Here is a 20,233-nt window from a genome sequence, read left to right as displayed (position 1 = left end):
GGTAGCAAGGGTAGTGTGGCATGGCTCTCATATCAGGGCATCAGGCACCCCAAATTCCTCCAGATGTCTAGTCCCTCGATCAGGCACCAAGTGCCTTTGATCAAGGGATTCCACTGCCCGAGGAGGTGATAAGCTGGCCACATGATTTTAGTTGGCATTGTAGCCATCTAAGATGGCCACCTGCAAAGGACCATGGGTATTATGGCCAACCCAGGACTCAGACAGATACAAAGCCTATGTGTATCTGAAACACAGGTAACCAGACCTGATCGAAACCCCCCCCCCCCGTCTCGTTTGCGTTTTAATGGCCCATTTTCCCAGGACAATAGAACTCCAATCAAGAAACCGGTACAGCCACAGACTGATCGGTGCCACTCCCTCAGAAAGCCCAACTGCCACGGTCAATGACCGCTAAGGACCCACCCAGCTACCAAGGCACCCGTCCCTTTATTGACCGAAATCGAAGACAGTGATCAGAGCCCTGTCGAACTATTGGGTCCAAGGTTAAGGACCGCCCCAAAGAGCGTGAAATCCCAGAGGAATAAAAGGCAGCACAGTCATGTGTTCCGTCTCTTTTGGATCCGGCCTGTGCCACCCAATTGTAGCAGGAACAGCCAGCCAAGTTCAAGACCAACAATCGCTACCTGACGGATGAACCCAACAGAGACAGGGCCACTTTCTTTGAACCAGCCAAGTGAAATCCAGATAAAGACCTTATCCATTTGCACAGTGCCGGTCGCCTTGAAGTTAAGTATAGGTTATTGTAGTTGATCAGTGTAGTTTAACTTGTAGTAGATATTGTGTTTGCATGTCGAGGTAACTCTTGTGTATGTAAATAAACCATCTTTTGAACTAACTAACTGGTTGTGTGGTCAGTTGATCGATATAAGGGAAGGCTTGTGGTTCACCAACATTATCATTAATATTAGCAACAGTATTGGCGACGCTGTTGGGATCGAAAACGAGCAACATTATTGCCGACCTCTGACGGGACTCGATTAGAAGTGACTTTGTCACTCTGAGGGAACCCACAAACTTTGAATCCAATTGCAAGAAAGAGAAAGAACCATAAGTGCAAATCCCATATCGACCAAATAACCGAATTTCGGAAGTGTGTACTAACCCACATGCGTACCTAACAGGAAGAGTAAGGTAACCTCGTTAGAATTGTGTACAACTATCGAGGGATTGTGAGCCGGAAGATAGCTTAGGCCATACCTGCTGTTCAAATTGTCACCTTATTCCTCTGTCCCAAATTAAAAGTAGAGAAAGAGATAAGAGAAGTAATGTCCCCTAAAGCAATGGAAAGATTGATGAATCCACAGGAACCCGAGGTCGCAGCGACCAACAGAGCAATGCCCCATATGGGAGGAAGAGTTAAGGAAATACTTAAAGGGGAAAGGATGGCCCCTTTGGTCAAATCTTTGCCCTAGTGATGAGTCAGGTCCAGGAAAGATAGGATAAACTTGGTGGGAGTACCTAAGTGAGGTCCACGAGAAAAATGTAGGGAAAGTCAGAAAGCCGATGGCAATAGTGTCCTGTTTGGCACAGTTGTGGGGCACAGAGGAGGTCACAGAATTTACAGTGCAGAAGGAGGCCATTCGGCCCATCAAGTCTGCACCGGCTCTTAGAAAGAGCACCCTACCCAAGGTCAACACCGCCACCCTATCCCCATAACCCAGTAACCCCACCCAACACTAAGGGCACTTTTGGACACTAAGGGCAATTTATCATGGCCAATCCACCTAACCTGCACATCTTTGGACTGTGGGAGGAAACCGGAGCACACACGGGGAGGATGTGCAGACTCCGCACAGACAGTGACCCAAGCCGGAATCGAACCTGGGACCCTGGAGCTGTGAAGCAATTGGGCTATCCACAAGGCTACCGTGCTGCCCCGAGGTCGTGAAGACGCTCCTTAGGCAGTTAATTGAGAAGGAAGAAAAGAAAGAGGGAAACAGTAATGAAAGCGAGAAGGTAATTGAGCAACTCCGGGAACAGTTAGCAGCAAATGATAAGGAAATGGCCGATGTAAAATGCACATATCAATCTTGTCTAGTTCACCTTAGTAGCTTCCAGACCCACTACGATAAAGCCTACCAAGAATCACAGCGCACAGTCCTGGTAAGAGAGGAAACAGAACAACAGGTCGCCCAGCTAAGTAGCAAATGTGCAGATCTAAAAGCAGCTTTGAGAGCGCTCCACAGCTCCAGTACGGAACAGAGGCAGAGTACCGTTGACCATGCTAAATGCTGACAGTAAAAAAGTTACAGTCGCTACTCTCAGTACAGAATGGCTTCATGTACACTTTCGGGCAGGATTTAGATGAGGAAGATGCTCCCGATTGGCAAGAGTTAAACGAAAGAGCCCAAAGATACGTTAGAGGACACGGGAAATCAAAATCGAGCCCCCCACGCCTCAAAAAGAAAAGCACCCGCAGCACCGACTGCACAGGCAGCACACACCCCCCACTCACAATTCGACCCCCATGAATCCGATTACCACACAACGCAAGTCATCGGATCAGGATGAGCCTGATATTGTCTACACCACCCCACTATCCATAACCCAATTAAGAGAAGCTTGCATGAAAATTAGTCCATTCCAGCCCACCGCAGACCCGCGCAGCTTCTTTGAGGAGGTGCGCCAACAAAAAGTTATGTACGGCCTAGACGAGAGGGAGGAAGTAAAGCTGATAGTTATGAGCTTTAGCCAGTCCGTAAGATCAGCTTTGCCCGAACCCCAAAATGTAGCAGGAGGAACCCTACAGGAAATGAAAACTGCCATATTAGATGCCATCAGGTATAACAAAGGAGATCCACTCGAGGGTTTAAATCACTGCAGGTAAAAGAAGGGAGAGAATCCGACGATTTTGCCGGTTGCCTATGGATTCATTTTATGGCAGTTTACGGAAAATTGAACCGCGCACACCTAAATGAGGACACCTGGTCCCGCACCTTAATTTTGCATGTCACAGACGCAGGACAAAAGGCTTTTGTAAACTACGACTCCGCAGACCACACACACAATGAAGTTTGGGTATTGTAACGACTCATGGGAACAAACCCTACACCGACAGACAGATCAGGACGAGATAGAAGCAAACATGCACCCACTTAGGACTAGCCAGGAACCAGCAAGGATAAACGAGGATAGTCATGAGGGACAGCACCCCAGAGCACAGGCACCACGAGGTTGTTACAATTGTGGCCACATGGGACATTACGCCCACAACTGCCGACAAAACCCCCCGAACCAGCACCGATACCAACAACCAAACCCCCCCACCTAGGAACAATGTTAGGCCCATGCATAATGTTAGCACCCGGTCAGACGACTTAGCGTTTAATTCCACAGGTTGACGGTGTTCGGACTCCCCAACTTGGGTCTGTGACGCATGCTGGGACAAATCAGGGAGACCAGTAGTTACAGGCACAGTCCGGGGACATACAGTCGATTTCCTTTGGGACACAGGAGGATCCCGCACCACTTTAAACACCTCCACCATATTTCAACGTGACAAATGGCCCACCACAGACACCATCACCCTGAGTGGATTCACCGGCCACATACAGCAAGGATATATCACAGCTCCCGTACCCATTCAGATAGGGAACATTAGCACCAGACACCCCGTCGTTTTAGTTGACACCCCAAACAGCCGAGCACATTCTAGGCATTGATTTTAAGAGCTCCCATAACCATTCGTTTGACCCCCCAGTAAACAAATGTGTCTGGCGAATGGTCAAAACAGCTAGGGCTCCCGCTACGCTCACAGTAGGAGATTATGAAAACAGGATTTGCTCAGTAGGGGACTATTGTTTTAATCCACAAACAATTAGTGCAGACCAGACGATTAGAGAGGTCCTCATAAAACACAAAGCTTTGTTCGCACAACACAAACATGACTGTGGAAAGATCCCAGGCACAGTAAAGATTTCAGGTCCTTGGCAGCACGGTGGCGCAGTGGGTTAACCCTGCAACCTCTCGGCACCGAGGTCCCAGGTTTGATCCCGGCTCTGGGTCACTGTCTGTGTGGAGTTTGCACATTCTCCCCGTGTTTGCGTGGGATTCACCCCCACAACCCAAAGATGTGCAGGCTAGGTGGATTGGCCATGCTAAATTGCCCCTTAATTGGAAAAAATGAATTGGGAACTCTGAAATTACATTAAAAAAAAGATTTCAGGTCCCGATCCAAAGCTGCAAAAGCAATACAGTTTCCCACAACAAGCCATGGGTGAGATTTCAAAGGTTTTAAAACAGCTTGTTAGACCAAGGAGTAATTCGGCCTGTTGCATCCACAAATAATGCCCCAATTTGGCCCGTAAAAAAACCCGATGGTTCATGGCGACTAACGATCGACTACCGAGAACTTAATAAGGTAACCTCTTTAGCAGCCCCCACTGTTGCCACAAATCCTGAGATAATGCTCAAACAGGGAGTACAGGCAAAATATTTCAGTGCTGGACATCAGCAATGGCTTTTGGTCCATCCTATTAGGCAAGGCCTGCCAGTATAAGTTTGCATTTACGTTTCAAGGGAAGAAGTACACGTGGACATGCCTCCCATAAGGATTCCATAACTCCCCCTCCATTTTCCACCGCCAATTGTCCAACGGACTTTCTAAATTTTCCCGACCCGAATGCCTCATACAATATGTAGACTATCTGCTTCTGCAACCGGACACAAAAGAGGAACACGTAGAGCTTTTATTGGAATTACTAGGCCTACTGCAATCGATCGGATATAAGGTCAACCCCAAAAAGATCCAGATTTTAAAGGAAAAGGTTCTTTATTTAGGCACCTTCATCACCCATGCAAAAACGAATCGAGTCCATCGTTAACTTGCCCCTGCCCCAAAATGTCACTGTCCTCCAGTCATTCCTAGGTTTGGTAGGATATTGCAGAAATTATATAGATGGTTTTGCCACTAAAGCAGCCCCACTCTCAGAGCTCCTTAAAAAGAACACCCCATGGGAATGGCTTTTGCAACACACAGACGCCATTGATGATTTAAAATACGCCTTAGGCACAGCGCCCGCTTTACCAGTTCCAGACCCAGATTTGCCTTCTGCCATAAAAGTAGCAACCACCAACCGAACCCTATCAGCAGTACTCCTGCAAGAACGACACGATCACTTAGGACCCGTAGCCTATGCCTCAAGAGTATTAGACCCCGTAGAGCAAGGATTCTCAGCCTGCGAACGGCACTTGCTTGCAGTCTTTTCGGCAGTACAGTACTTTGCGTACATCACAGGCTATTCAGCTTGGGATAGTTGAAATGTCATCAGTGAATTCAGAGCACTGTTAGCACTCTGCCAGCCTACATCCTGAGATGGACCCACACGTGGACAGTACCAGCGCTACCCTTTAAACCCCTAATTTTCTTACCTTGACTGATTGTTCCCACCAGGGCCTTCCCACTTAGGTCCACCATTCCAATCTCATCGTCTCTCCTCCCTTGGTTCCCTCCCCATATCCCAAACCCCACTCCACATCTCACCCTTATCAGTCCAAGCAAGCTCTCAGTCTCCTGCCCCCTCCCTTGTGTCTTGGAGTTCAACAAGGAAGACAGCTGACTTCACATACAACTGCACAAAACCAACCGTGCCGCCTTTGAACTAAAATGACCGCATGACAAGAGATATTTGTGCACCGCGGGGCTTTATCATGAAGGCATATGGATTACAAAATGTTTTAATATGCCATGAGGAATGCCTGATATTATAAGTAGGAAGCCACCATGGGATATGAAACCCAGTCTGCCACAAGCACTCCACTGAGTTCACCTCCAAACCCAAACCTGCCAGCGGAAAAGCAAAATCTCAGCTCCCGCCTAATTAAATTATCCCACCCACCACATTTTCTGTTATTGCGGGCCCCATTAAATCCTCCCCCCCCCTTCTCAATGCTTCATTTAGTGATAATATTTATCTTCCTACAATGCCTCTCTAAGACATCTAAGCAAATCACTGAAAATAGGTGTAATAGGTGCATGAAGTACATTCCAGACTTAATGTAATCTTAGGAGTTCTGACACATTGATAAGCAAAGTTCTTGTAGTTTAGAATGTCATGTTAATGACTAATATCATGGTGACTCATAAATTAGCTCCGACACTAAATTCCATCTTTTTGCACACATTCTGTTTAAATATTTAATTGTATTGAATACTTTGAAGTACTGTACTTGTTTCACCGCATCGTGGTCTTTTGGAACTGATCTCTTCCATTGAGCAGTCATTGTTTGATTTCCTTCTCCGGTTTGCTGAAGGACAAAGAATTATTCACTAACGCTTGATTGAAAAATTAATTTTTCACAAAAATACAACAGTAACAGGAATTTTTATAGAGCCTATAATGTAGCAAAACATCCTAAGGCATTTCACAGGCGTTCCCAAATTTGACACAAGTTAAATATAAATGAGGCTCATGTGGTATAAGGAGTTAATTCTAATTGCGTAATATGAAGTGACACAATATTACTTGGTTTGATTTATTTCTTGTAACCTCATGTAAGGTACAGTCAGCACAATAAGATGTTTCCCAATAAGGCTCCTGGTTGCCATATCTCAGCACTCAGTAAATATCCTGCATTTTTAAAAAAATGTTTAGAGTCCCCAATTCTTTTTTTTTCAATTAAGGGGCAATTTAGCGTGGCCAATTCAACTAGCCTGCACATCTTTGGGTTGTGGGGGCGAAACCCACGCAAACACGGGAAGAATGTGCAAACTCCACACGGACAGTGACCCAGATCCTCGGCGTCGTGAGGCAGCAGTGCTAACCACTGCTCCACCGTGGTTGAGGCCGAGCCTTTGAATATCTTTAAGGCAGAAGTAGATGGATTCTTGATAAGAAAGGGGGTGAAAGATTATCAGGGTTAGGCGGTAATATGATGTTGGGGTTAAAATTAGATCAGCCATGATATTGCTGAATGGCAGAGCAGGCTCGAGGGGCTGAGTGGCCTACTCTATTCCTGGTCGTAATTTGCATGTTCGATTGCACCACAGATATTTGGGCATCACAAAATGTTGAGCCAGAGAAAAATATTCTGCTTGGTGGCCAGGTCTCGCAAAATCACTGGAGGAGATGATGTCAAGATACATCACTTGTGCCATTCATCATCAGGACACAACAAAACCACTGATGTCATCTTCCTTCCCATCAAGACTAAGGGAACGTCTTGGGGTGGACCTTTTTGAACATAGAGGTATGATGTTCTATATCATTGTAAACTACTACTCTAGATGGATAGAATTCAAGTAACTGCAGGATCAAAATTCTGAAGGAATAATTGGACCGCTGAAGGAGATTTTTGCAACAAATTGAATCCCAGACCGTATAATTTCAGACAATGAACCTCAGTTTGCCAATTAATACTTTGAAGAGTTCACAGCATCGTATGGGTTTGCCCATACTACCAGCTCCCTCCAAGATACCCTCAAGTCAACGGTGAAGCTGAAAAAGGAGCGAGTACCATGAAAGCATTGCTGGAGAAGAATGATGACATCAAATTTGCACTTTTGAGCTATTTTGTTCAACATCACTCCAAAATGGTTTAGCATCAGGTCATGGGAACTTAACTCACTACTCTCCCACACACAAACATGCCAAAAGCATAAGCTGAAGTATGGACAAAGTGAGAGTGAAAGAGGAAAAATATAATTTCAGCCAGATTCGGAACTATGGCAAACACCACAAGACCCGCAGCCTGCCAGACCTCCAACCTGGAGAGACAGTTTGGGTCCATGACAAAACTCACTATGGGCAAGTGGTTGAACAGACACTGACCCAATCCATGGTCCTACCTTGTCCAATCAAAGCAAGGTAGGTGAGATGGAACAGACTGGCACTGGTCAAAAGCCACACAAAAGCATCCTCCTACCCCGCAGAAGCAGTCATCTGCAATCAGACCAGCCATAGATGCTGCATTCAACCCCCAAAGCTGAATGATGAACCCGAGTCATCTGCCAATTAATTCCCCTCTTGCCCAGCAGAATCTGAGAGACCATCTAAGGATTAATACCCCAATCCCCTTCAAAGAAGAAGAGGACCCATTATGGTAGGCTAATGAAATCGCCACAGTGGTTGGCCCTATAAAAAAGATATGGAGGACAGAAGAGGACCTAGGAAAATGAAAAATGATTAAGGACTGCAACACATTAGAAGTAAAGCTGTGGTTTATTTGATCTTCAAAATTAGATTTGCCAACTCTGGTTGAACGTATTCCTGGAGGTTTTATCACACAACCTCCTAACGTCAAGTATCCTACTCCCGCACATTGATTGGCCAATGCACCCAATCCTGATGAGCCCGGCCATTGCACACCAATTAGACTGTTTTCCAATTCGATGACACTGGAGTGTGAGTCAAACAGCCGTTCTTTCCCATCGCCAATAATTTTGTAACTAATGTAATTTAAAAATTGAAAGAAAAACACATTCCTTTTCAATTTCCGCAATGGTTTTTCTCCGGGGCTTGCTCACAGCAGTGTCCCAGAGATTCAACTTCAATTCCTGGAGACTCCTGCTGCTCACTACATAAAAATGAAAATCAGAGACTGGGGGGAGAGATGTAGATGTAGTATAAGGGCTAATTTGAACAGTGTAATAAGCTAATCAGATACTGTGCACATCATCACAGGAAGCGATGATATATCACATGATTTGCTCTCTCTTGCAGCATCTTCCAAGATGCAGCCAGCATAATAAGATGTTTCTCAATAATGCTCCTGTTTTGCAAACCTCAGCAGACTCTGTAAATATTCTGTGTTAATCAAATAATACCAAGAATATTATAGTTCACGCTAGGCTATTCATCTCATGAGACCCTGCAGTTTGCTCTCAACGCATTTAACTCTATTCAAATAATTGCAAGGTAATTGCCTCCAATACATTACGCATAAGTCAAATCTATGCATCAATCACTCTTGAAGTGCTCTTTAGCAGTTTGCACCAAAGGACAAAGAACAGTACAGCACAGGAACAGGCCCTTCGGCCCTCCGATCATGATGCCTATTGAAACTAAAACCTTCTGCACTTTTGGGGTCTGTATTCCTCTATTCCCATCCTATTCATGTGTTCATCAAGATGCCTCTTAAACGTCGCTATCGTATCTACTTCCACCACCGGCAGTCCATTTCAGGCACTCACCATCCTCTGTGTAAAAAAATGCCTCATCCATCTCCTCTAAACTTTTCCCCTCTCACCTTAAATCTATGTCCCCTAGTAATTAACTTAATTCTGGGAAAAAGCATCTGACTATCCATTCTGTCCACGCCACTTATAATTTTGTAAATCTCCATTGTTCCAGTGAAAACAATCCAAGCTCATCCAACCTCTCCTCATAGCTAATACCTTCCAGACCAGGCAACGTTCTGGTAAACCTCTTCTGTACCCTCTCCAAAGCATCCACATCCTTCTGGTAGAGTAGCGACCAGAATGTTACGCAATGTTCCAAGTGTGGCCTAACTAAGGTTCTGTACAGCTGCAGCATGACTTGCCAATTTTTATACTCAATGCCCCGACTGATGAAGGCAAGCATGCCGTATGCCTTATTGACTACCTTATCCACCTGTGTTGTCACTTTCAGTGATCTGTGGAACTGTATTCCCAGATCTCTCTGCCTGTCAATACTCCCAAGGGTTCTGTCATTTACTGTATAAATCCCACTTGTGGGCAGCACAGTGGCGCAGTGGTTAGCACTGCTGCCTCATGGCGCTGAGGTCCCAGGTTCGATCCTGGCTCTGGGTCACTGTCCATGTGGAGTTTGCACATTCTCCCCATGTTTGCGTGGATTCGCCCCCACAACCCAAAGATGTGCAGGCTAGGTGGATTGGCCATGCTAAATTGCCCTCAATTGGAATATTTTTTGGGGGTATTCTAAATTTAAAATAAATAAATAAATTAGTCCCATTTGTATTAGACTTTCCAAAATGCATTACCTCACATTTGTACGGATTAAACTCCATCTGCCATTTCTCTGCCCAAATCTCCAAACGGTCTATATCCTGTGATCAATGTCATCCTCCCATAGTTCAGTTTAAAGTTGTATTGCAAATCTACCTTTCCTGCACCCCGTGCTCTACACCTCTAAGATTTCTTAGTTACCCCAAGATATGGCATGGGGAGAGATCTTGTGGCTGGCGGGATCTTCTGGTCCAGATGATGATACACCACCGCATTGGGTTTCTAGGAGGCAGGAAGTGTTTCCAATTGGAAATCCCATTGACAGCGGAGGGACCAGAGGATTCTACCATTGGCCAACGGAGGGCCGTTTCCTGCTGCTGAGAAACATGTCATGGGCTGGGGGGGGGCTCAAAATCTCGCCGATTGTCTGACCACAATTTGAGAATGACAACTTTTGACTGGTGCCCTATTGTTTTGATCATAGAGTTCAGTAGCTATTTACAAAGTAAATTTCTGTTCCACTAATTGAAGAAAATAGGTTTCTTTCAACTTCATCCTTAACTATTGTAACCCTGTTAATAGAGTACTTAAGTCAGCCTTTTTCTTCCAGTATGCAGTCATTTACAGTTCTGTCTATTACTGCTGTGCCCATTTACACATTTGTGCAAGTAATTTTTTAATATCCTCTCCGAGTTTGATATCCTCTGCGAAACTCACCAGTTTGAATTGAGTTTCTGAATTCAAGTCATTCACTTAGAAATAGTTGGAGCATGGGAGTGGCTACTTTTTTGTGAGCTCTGGCTCTGCTCATCTTTTAATCCAACATTTTGTATTTGTCTTTTCTTCGGTGGCATGGCCTGTGCTATGTCACGGGAAGTGTTTGGTCAGTGTCTTTGCAAGAAAGAACCAAGATAAATGCTAAAATTCTTGTCTGTTTGTGGCAGCTGGAGTTTGTTGGGGTGGGGCCCTGCCTGCAGTGGGGAAGTTGCTTTGGAGCGGACCCTCGCCTTGGTGGTGTTGTTTGCTTCAGGTGATGGCTGCCAACGGAGAAAATCCCGGCTCTGCAGTGCGGGTCATGCCTGACAAACATAATTGAATCTTTTGAAGAGGAGACTAAGGTAGTAGATAGGGGAATGTCTATGGATGATGTTTATATGGACTTTCAGGAGGCATTTGATAAAGTCCCACATAAGAGGCTGTTACTAAGATAGAAGAGTGCTCGTTGATCCTGCTTTATCCTTGGCTTTTGCTTTCTTTGTGCGACCGGGAAGATGTCTTTGTCCTGAGGACTGTCCTGCAGCTCGTCTGCCATGCTGAACATGACTCCCTGTTGATCATGTTGTTGTGTTTTATTGCTGTTTTTTTTCCTACAATGGAGTGTGAAGCATGGGTGTGCTGAGCCGTACTGTTGCTTGTCCTGATTTAGAAACTTTATGTCGAGTCGAATATGGGAAATGGGAATTGTGCACAGTTTCACCCCTAATTGTTGTTATGCCTTGTCATGTCTTATAATCCTTTTGATTGGGGTTGGGGATGTACATTACTATCACCCCCGTCTCCTTTAGAGGGAAGGTGAGTGGATCCGGATTGGGGAGAAGAGTGGATGGTTGGGGTTGGTAGGGTAAGTTCGTCCTCACTGTGACTGAGCACAGCAACCCCCAGTTAGATCTAATCCATTTTGGGTTTTACTTTTCGAATTGAATTTAAGAATCCGTGCTTTTACCCTTTGATGACCCAGGCAGACTTCTTGTTATCATGGGAAGAACTAGATTCCTTCTGGCTCTTCCTTTGGTTCAAGTTTGTCTTTTCTCCTAGTTAGGGTCTCTCCCTCTAGCTGTTTTTGGGACTATTGGAACCATTAGAATGTCTTAGAGCAGGCCTGAAGGGGGATCAGTAGTCGTGGTTGATGGTTGGGGATGATGGCGGCCCTGGTATCTTTTTTTTTTTAAATTTTATTAAAGGTTTTCATAAAATATCAATAACAAAATGAAAAAGGAACCCAACAGGTTTGTATTGCAGCTGAACTCCACTGTACTTTCAATTATGATTTTTTAACAGGCCTTAAAGAGCCCCTCACAAATCAATAGCTGTGCTATGTCCAGCATTCTTTACATCTTGCTAAAGAAAATGCAAGAGTAAAAACTTACAGTTAATGTCCCTTGATTTTCCTTGGTCATTTTGGTAATGGTTTGCCCAGTCACCTGTAATGTTATTTCAAAATATAATGATATTCTTCCGATTAAAGAGGTTAATCTCAAGTAAGATGATGCAATTAGCAAACAAAAAAACTTAAACGATGCAAAGTGTTAGATAAAAGCACAAAAAATAATTCATAACTTAATTTGTTATTTTTATAAAATTCAATGATGCACCGCTTATGGGACCTGTGGAATTCTCTAACACAGAAGGCTGTGGAGGCCAAGTCACTGAAAGTATTCAAGAAAGAGATAGATTTTTAAAAGATTTTAATGGTATCAAGGGAGAAAGTGGGAATATGGCATTGAGATGGAGGATTAACCATGATCATATTTAATGGCGGAGCAGGCTCGAAGGGCCGAGTAGCCTACTCCTGCTCCTAGTTTCTATGTTATGTGAACATTGGTCCTGAATCCCAGTAAATCTGTTCCAGGAATTATACTATGAGGTCATGATATAGATTTAACTATCTGCAAAATCTCTACTTGCAAAGATTGTCTGTCGAATGTTCTTTTTGATCAGAAATTTAGGAGAAGTGCGGTGCAAAACTTCACCAAAGTAGAGAAGAGTAAAATGGATGAGATAAATCAGACAATAATGATTTAGTAAAATTTTTGTTGGTTTAAACAACAAGAAGAATAAATGAGTTTTGCAGGATGTAAAGTATTGCATAATGTTGAGGGCATAGGAAAGAATGGGCTGGGTTATGAGTCAGTGTAATGAGTCTTGATCTCTATACAGAGAGGTGCAGAGGAGAAGAAGAATATTTAGGAGGAAGAAAGAAGAGTTGAGAGGGGTAGGCACATAGTAGCATTGAGAAAATAGGTGGAAACAAAAAAGATTGCAAACAGACAAATAAGGAAAGGTTTATATGTGTGGCCCAAAATCACAATATAGACATCAAAGTTTCAAGTTTGGTGAACTTCATTATCCAGCGGAATTGTTAAGAGTTTCCTGGCTGAGTTGGTACGTGGAGCAAACTGCAGGAATCCACCATTCCACTTCACTCAAAGAGAAAACCGGCAGTGCCCATTATGTCCAATCAAAATAAAAACTCTCCAGATGATCATGGAAATCAGTACTTGGGCAGCAGACATAAAGAACACTGTGAATGTCTTGTTTCTGTTACAAGGGGTGAATAGATTTTTCCCCCCTGATATCGCAATCAGAGGCAATGATAATTCAAAATATTTGGGGAACTAGAATGTCAGATCTCATTTGCAGTGGTAAAAATGAAACATACAAACCTACAACATTCAGGTAGTAAAAAGTGAATAGCTGTGAAAGACTCTCGACACATCATGGCCGGGATTCTCCCCTACCCGGTGTGGCGGCGGGAAGGAGTGGCGTCGGGCCGCCCCAAAGGTGCGATTTCTCTGCACCTTTAGGGGCCAAGCCCTCATCTTGAGGGGCTAAGCCCGCGCCGGAGTTGTTGGCGCGCCGCTGGCCAGTGGGAAAGGCCTTTGGCGCCACACCAGCCGGGGCCGAAGGGACTGCGCCGGGCGGCGGAAGTCCTCGCATGCGCGGGAGTGTCAGCGACTGCTGACGTCATCCCCGCGCATGGGCGGGGGGGGGGGGGATGTGTCGCAGAGGCTGTAGCCAGGCGGAAGGAAAATAATTCCTCCACGGCACAGGCCCGCCCACGGATTGGTGGGTCCAGATCGCAGGCCAGGCCACCTTGGGGGCAACCCCCGGGGCCAGATCACCCCGCGCCGCCCCCAGGACCCCGGAGCCCCCCGCGCCTCCAGTCCCGCCGGTAAGGTAGGTGGTTTGATTCACGCCAGTGGGACTGGCATGACAGCAGCAGGACTTTGGCCCATCGCGGGCCGGAGAATCGCCGGGGGGGGGGGGGGGGGGGGGGGGGGGGGCGCCGACCCCGATTCCCACCCCAGCCGAATTTTCGGTGCCGGAGAATTCGGCGGGCGGAATCACGCCGTCCCCCCCGGCGATTCTCCGACCCGGTGCGGGGGTCAGAGAATTCCGCCCCATATGTCATTCGCAAAGAGAATTAAATCAGCCCATCAAATAGTTGCAAACTAAACTCAGCAAACAAGTTCAGTTTAAAGGTATCTAAGAGTGAGTATGTATTCTGGAAATACTTACACTCCCGCACTTTTGAGGTCCACATTGTTTCACCCGAATCTATATCCATTAGCGTTATTTGAAGATCTTCTGGTTGTTCCAAATATACTTCAAAGTAGCTTTTACATTTAAGAGGCGTCATGTCTAGGAATTCAATTTCCTATTAAAATAAAAAAAGATCTTTACCGATCCCTCTATCGAAATATAGCAGTGCAGCATATAATTGTTAAACAGTACAGTGAGTACTCATGAACACACACAAGTTCCATTGTACAAAGTCCTCATTTCCATCGGAGGGGAGAAATATTCCTCACAAAATTGTAAACATGTTCTTTATAAGCAAATGTATGAGGTAATTGAACAGGCCACAAAAGGAACCTTGTCACAAGATCAAAAATAATAACATTTCATTGGAATTTCCAAGTCTTGAAGACTTCACCTATATGGGAAGAAAAGGGATTATGATTCCCCATAGACAGGTTATTAAGATGTGTCAGACAAGCTCAACGCATTAAAAAGGTTTCTAATTGCAAGTTTCACTGTTGGAGGCTGCTGCAAGATGTAGACGGTTGAAGTTGTTTAAAGAAATGTCTTTGAGATTAGCTGCTGGAGCAGAAATATATGTATCTTTGATGTAGCTGGAGAAGTGCTGCTAAAGAAAGAAGGTCGGATGAATGAAAGGTTTATTGGATCAGAGAGGTGCACCTGAGAGATCTTAGTGACAGTGCAAAGAGATGGCAAAGCAACATCCCATGCATTACCATCGGGTCAGAGTTTAAATGGCCCTACTAGGACAAGCAAGGAAAGATGAACATTTTTCTCATAATGCAATTTACTAATGGTGTTTGCCACTTACAAAAATCACTTTCTCCCAAGCTCTTATAATTAATATTTAAAAGTTTCACAATGTCCTCCAGACACTCAGCCTTCGTTGTAAATGTATTACCTCCTGGAATATATAACTTATTTGCATATAGCTCTCATTATACCCATTATGAGTTGTATTTGAGAACATGGTAACCACAGTAATCTGGCCTGTTTTCCTTTCTTTTTTTCAAGGACTAACTAGCATGTTGATATGAGAGTTTTCCTTTGAATCTTTGTCTTTTGTAACCAATCTGGAAATGTGTGATGCTGACACTGAAATGGAGAAGGTTCTATCCCTTTGCACTAACTACTAAACTTGCGGTTGGGAAGTCACCAGTGCCTCAATCAATCCTGTTTGTCTCTCCCTGGTTGTGTACAGGTGCCGTATTTTTTAAAAGAACAAGCAAAACATAAAACACTTCCCAGTCCCATGGAATTAGGGGGACAAGTTGTAATGAGGGGAATTGGATGGTGTGCTGACCCGTTCCTTCCTCTGGCTGGTGAGATGGGGTGAGCCTGACAATGGCTACTGACCTGCAGTCGGCTCTTCTTGATTGAGGTCGAGCTCCTTGTTGAGTTCAAAGCCCAGCAGCTGCTTGGAGGTAGCTGGTCACTTGAGCCTCAAGGCCATTTGACCCGCAAGGCTTCTCTTAGTTCCCTCCCCCACCAGAGACATTGGGATCAGTAGGTCACAGCAGCAGCTGCATGCCATCCTGCAGGGGGGTGGCTTGGCAGATGTGGCCTCCGTTTAGTTTATAAAATTAGAAACTCCTTCTGGGGATGCCTCAAGTTGGAGCAGGAAATGGTCTTGTAGTTAGTAAAACAATTAGCTTTAAAGATGATGAGCTTCCATCCATAGTTTTCAGTGTTTGGAAGAATCACAGAGGTGCATCAAAGACCCGGCCAACATTCAACCTTGTGGGAATGTATGATTAAATAAAGTGCGGCAGTAGATTCAGATGTCCTTCTCACTTGGTGTCACAATGTGCAAGTTATTTGTAAATTTCGAAGCAATTGTAAGTGCCTGTTACAAAATTCATGTTAAAGCATTATAGAAATGGAAGGCTAGGTGTGTGACTGTCTTCACTTCCTGCCACTACCTTTATATGGAGTCATAGCAAGCAGCATGTTAAACTTCAAGTGAAGCAGCAAACCTTTAACAAAAATAGACAATGCTGGACAATCTCAACAGGTCTAACAGCATCTGTGGAGAGAGAACAGAGTTAAAGTTTTGAGTCTGGATGACTCCTGGTCAAAGTTAGAGAGAATGGGAAATAGGATGAGAGTTATACTATTGTGGGGGTGTGGAGCAGTAGGGGCTGGATGGAGGACCATGAACAGGTGAGATTGACAAAGATGCCATGGACAAAAAGACAAAGGGAATGTGTGCTGGTGATCATTACTTAGAAGGGTGCTGATAGTGGCATATTTAGAGATCAGAATGTGTTAATGCCAACAAAGGTAAGTAGCGTGTCAAAGGACAGGTTGGAACAGGGAACAGATGGCCCAGTGAGGTGGGGGGAGGGGAGACAATGGCGAGTGAAAAACGGATCGATGGAAGAAATGAAAATAAATTGATGGGAATAAAATTGGGGTAAATATTGAAGAGAAACCACAGTCTGAAGTTGTTGAACTCAGTGTTAAGTCCGGAAGACTGTTATGATCAAAAGATGAAGTGCTGTTTCTTCAGTTTGCGTTGGGCTTCACTGGAAGATTGCAGCAGGCCAAGGATGGACATGTGGACATGAGAGCAGGATGGTAAGTTGAAATAGCAAGCAACAGGAAGCTCTAGGTCCTGCATGCGCACAAATTGAAGGTGTTATGCAAAGCGATCGCCCATTCTGTGTTTATTCTTTCCAATATAGAGTAGACCGCATTGGGAGCAGCAAATGCAATAGACCAGATTGAAAGAGGTGCTGCTTCGCCTGAAAATAGTGTTTAGGTCCTTGGATTGTGAGCAGGGAGGGTGTAAAAGGGAAAGTGTTGCACCTTCAGGGGAAGGTGCCATGGGAAGAGGGTGAGGGGTGAGATGTTGGGGGTGAAGGAGGAGTGGACCAGCTATCCTGGAGAGAACGGCCCCTGCTAATGCTGGCAGGGGAGTGAGGGGAAGATGGTGGCATTATAGAATCCTAGAGTTTACAGTGTAGAAGAAGGCTATTCGGCCCATCAAATTTGCACCGATCCTTGGAAAGAGCACCCTACCCAAGTCCACACTCCACCCTATCCCCGTAACCCACCCCACCCCACCTTTTTGGACACTAAGTGTAATTTAGCATGGCCAATTCACCTAACCTGCACATGCTGGCTTCAACCTTTAAAGCTGCTTCTCTCATGATTTTTTAGCCTTCCCATTTATGCACTACCCATACTTGTGGAAAATGAGCCTTGTCAAATTCTGATAATGATCTGACCGTGCTGAATTGAGTTCACCAGACTTGCACAAAAGAATACAGGAGCACAATACTCTCAGCTCCATTTTCCTTAGGATTATTCTCTTGTTACAACTGAACATAGGCTCTAAGATTTATCTCAGATCAGTTTGTCATAAAAGGTATTTGGGCACTTTTAAATCCAATCACAGTGATTTTTTTTATTTTAAATTATTTTTTCTCATTAATTTTTCTTTGGCAATATTCCACCCCCCCCCCTTCCTTGTAAAGGCACTGACTGATTTTTTAAATTTGCTTCTACACCAAGGTGACCATTACGCATTTTGATAATAAAAGACAATTCCGTGTTCCCGGATAATACTGCGTCCAAGAACATATCATCAGAAGGAGGTAATTCGGCTCAGAGAGCCTGCTCACCATTCAGTAAGATCATGGCTGATCTGTTTGCATTTTGATTTCCACATTTCTATCTACCCTGATAACATAGAAAATAGAAGCAGGAGGAGGTCCGTCGAGCCTTCTGTGACATTCATTATGATCATAGCTGATCATCAAGTTCAATACCCTGATCTCGCCTTCCCCCTATATCCCTTGATTCCTTTAGCCACAAGAGCATTCCTAATTCCTTCTTGAAATTACACAACATTTTGACCTCAACTACTTTCTGTGGTAGCGAATTCCACAGATTCACCACTCTCTGGGTGAAAAGATTTCTCCTCACCCGAGTCCTTACCTAAAAGGTTTACCTCTTATCCTCAAACTATGACCCATAGTTCTGGACTCCCCCAATATCAACAAAGAGATCGGGAACATTCTTTCTGAATCTACCCTGTCTAACCCTGATATAATTTTGTAATTTTTTATGAGATCCCCTCTCACTCTTCTAAACTCCAATTAATATAATCTTATCTGATTTAGTCTCTCCTCAAATGACAGTCCTGCCATCCCAGGAATCAGCCTGGTAAATTGCTGTACTCCCTCCATAGCAGAAACATCCTTCCTCAGATAAGGACACTAAAACTGCTCACAATACTCCAGGTGTGACCTCACCAATGCCCTATACAACTGCAGTAAAACATCTCTATTCCTATACTCAAATCCGCTCGCTATGGAGGCCAACATACCATTTGATCTCTTTACTACCTGCTGTACCTGTGTGCTTACCTTCAGTGACTGATGCATGAGGACACTAAGGTTTCGCTGAGTATCCACCTCTCTCAATTTATACCCATTCAAATAATAATCTGCCTTCTTATTTTTGCTACCAAAGTGGAGAACTTCACTTTTATCCACATTATACTGCATCTGCCATGCATGTGCCCATTCACTCAGCCTGTCAAAATCCCGCTGCATCCTCCTCACAGTTCACCTTCCCACCCAACCTTTGTATCATCTGAAAGTTTGGAGATACTACATTTAGTTCCCTTGTCCAAATCATTAATATATAATGTGAACAGTTGGGGTCCTTGCACAGGTCCCTGCAGTACCCCACTAGTCACTGCCTGCCAATCAGAAAAAGACTAATTTATTCCAAACTTTTGCTTCCTGTCTGCTAATCAGCTTTCCATCGATCTCAAGACATTACCCATAATCCCATGCGCTTTAAACACTACCTGTAATCCCATGAGCTTTAAACGTTACCCATAGCCCCATGTGCTTTAAACCTTTGATTACCTTGCCTAACAAGAATCCTTCTACCACTGCCTTAATAATGTTCAATGGTGCACGGTAGCACAGTGGTTAGCACTGTTGCTTCACAGCTCCAGGGCCCCAGGTTCGATGCCTGGCCTGAGTCACTGTCTGTGCGGAGTCTGCACGTTCACCCCATGTCTGTGGGTTTTCTCCGGGTGCTCCGGTTTCCTTCCACAGTCCAAAGACGTGGAGGTTAGGTGGACTGGCCATGCTAAATTGCCCTTAGTGTCCAAAAAGGTTAGGTGGGATTACTGGGATAGGGTGTGAGGAAATTAACAGAAAGGCATGATGGGTAGTTAGGCCAAGTTAGGAGTAAAATCTTAATGTGCAGCCTGCAAGTGGGATTCAAGAGAGGAAGAAAGGGGATGGGCAGCCATTAGGACCGGTTCTTTGTGCAGAGGATGCTGCAGAGGATGCTGGGTGAAAGGGGCCCCAGGGTCAGCTTATATGGTCAGGTCAAGGAATGTGTGAGAAAGACCTATGAGAATCTTGCATTTGCCATCTTGCCTTATTTGGTCGTGTGCGAAACTTGATTCCATTTTCATGTGTATAAGATGTTATGTGCTTTGTTTTCACTCACTTCCTCTGGGGATCTCAGGAACAGTGTTGGTCCTGGGTTATCAGAATGAGTCCAGCTTGCAAGCTATTTGAAATAAAACAAAGGAATGTTTATAAATCTGACTCAGCCTTTGACTGAGACAAGACTGAGGGCAGGAAGAACTCAATATCGCCATTTGGTGTCAGGAGATTTCAAGGGCAAATTCCTGACTATCCGCGAAATCAGAATTAACCCAGCTTTGGACTGAGAGAGGGGAAATGGGCCCACGGTGTGAGTAGATTATAAAGGACCACGTCGGTTTTCCCCTGCCTCGGAGTCCGAAGCGGGTTTGGTCACTCGCCTATGGTCGGGTAAGATCGTTCGACAAAATCAAAGGCCAGTCTGGCGGATTAGAAAACTTAATTTCAGTCGATGTAAGCTGAGGGTTAAAACGTGACTGCGGGAATACGGGGTAATAATTCAGTTGGTAACTGAGGTAATATTGCCTGGTAATTCAGTTGCATGTGGGTTGAAAATTAAAAATTGGTTATATTAAATTAC

At 44.6% G+C, this 20,233-nt stretch overlaps 1 protein-coding gene across 6 annotated transcripts in view; it reads right to left on the bottom strand.

Moving 5' to 3' along the window:
* The window catches only part of LOC140389878 (uncharacterized), a 148,980-nt gene that overhangs the window by 27,442 nt on the left and 101,305 nt on the right, over positions 1–20,233 (bottom strand). For 4 of the 6 annotated variants that reach the window (XM_072474476.1, XM_072474478.1, XM_072474482.1 and 1 more), the window contains 4 exons: positions 19,715–19,777; positions 14,207–14,345; positions 12,055–12,108; positions 6,175–6,267 (listed from right to left, as the gene is read on the bottom strand). In XM_072474476.1, coding sequence (XP_072330577.1) covers positions 6,175–6,267; positions 12,055–12,108; positions 14,207–14,345; positions 19,715–19,777 — 349 coding nt within the window. The remainder of the gene's footprint in view (positions 1–6,174; positions 6,268–12,054; positions 12,109–14,206; positions 14,346–19,714; positions 19,778–20,233) is intronic. The other 2 variants (XM_072474479.1, XM_072474480.1) reach the window with 2 other exon arrangements.

This window comes from Scyliorhinus torazame, chromosome 14, assembly GCF_047496885.1.
Source record: "Scyliorhinus torazame isolate Kashiwa2021f chromosome 14, sScyTor2.1, whole genome shotgun sequence".
Lineage (NCBI taxonomy): Eukaryota > Metazoa > Chordata > Chondrichthyes > Carcharhiniformes > Scyliorhinidae > Scyliorhinus > Scyliorhinus torazame.
This window is presented reverse-complemented; position numbering and strand designations above follow the sequence as displayed.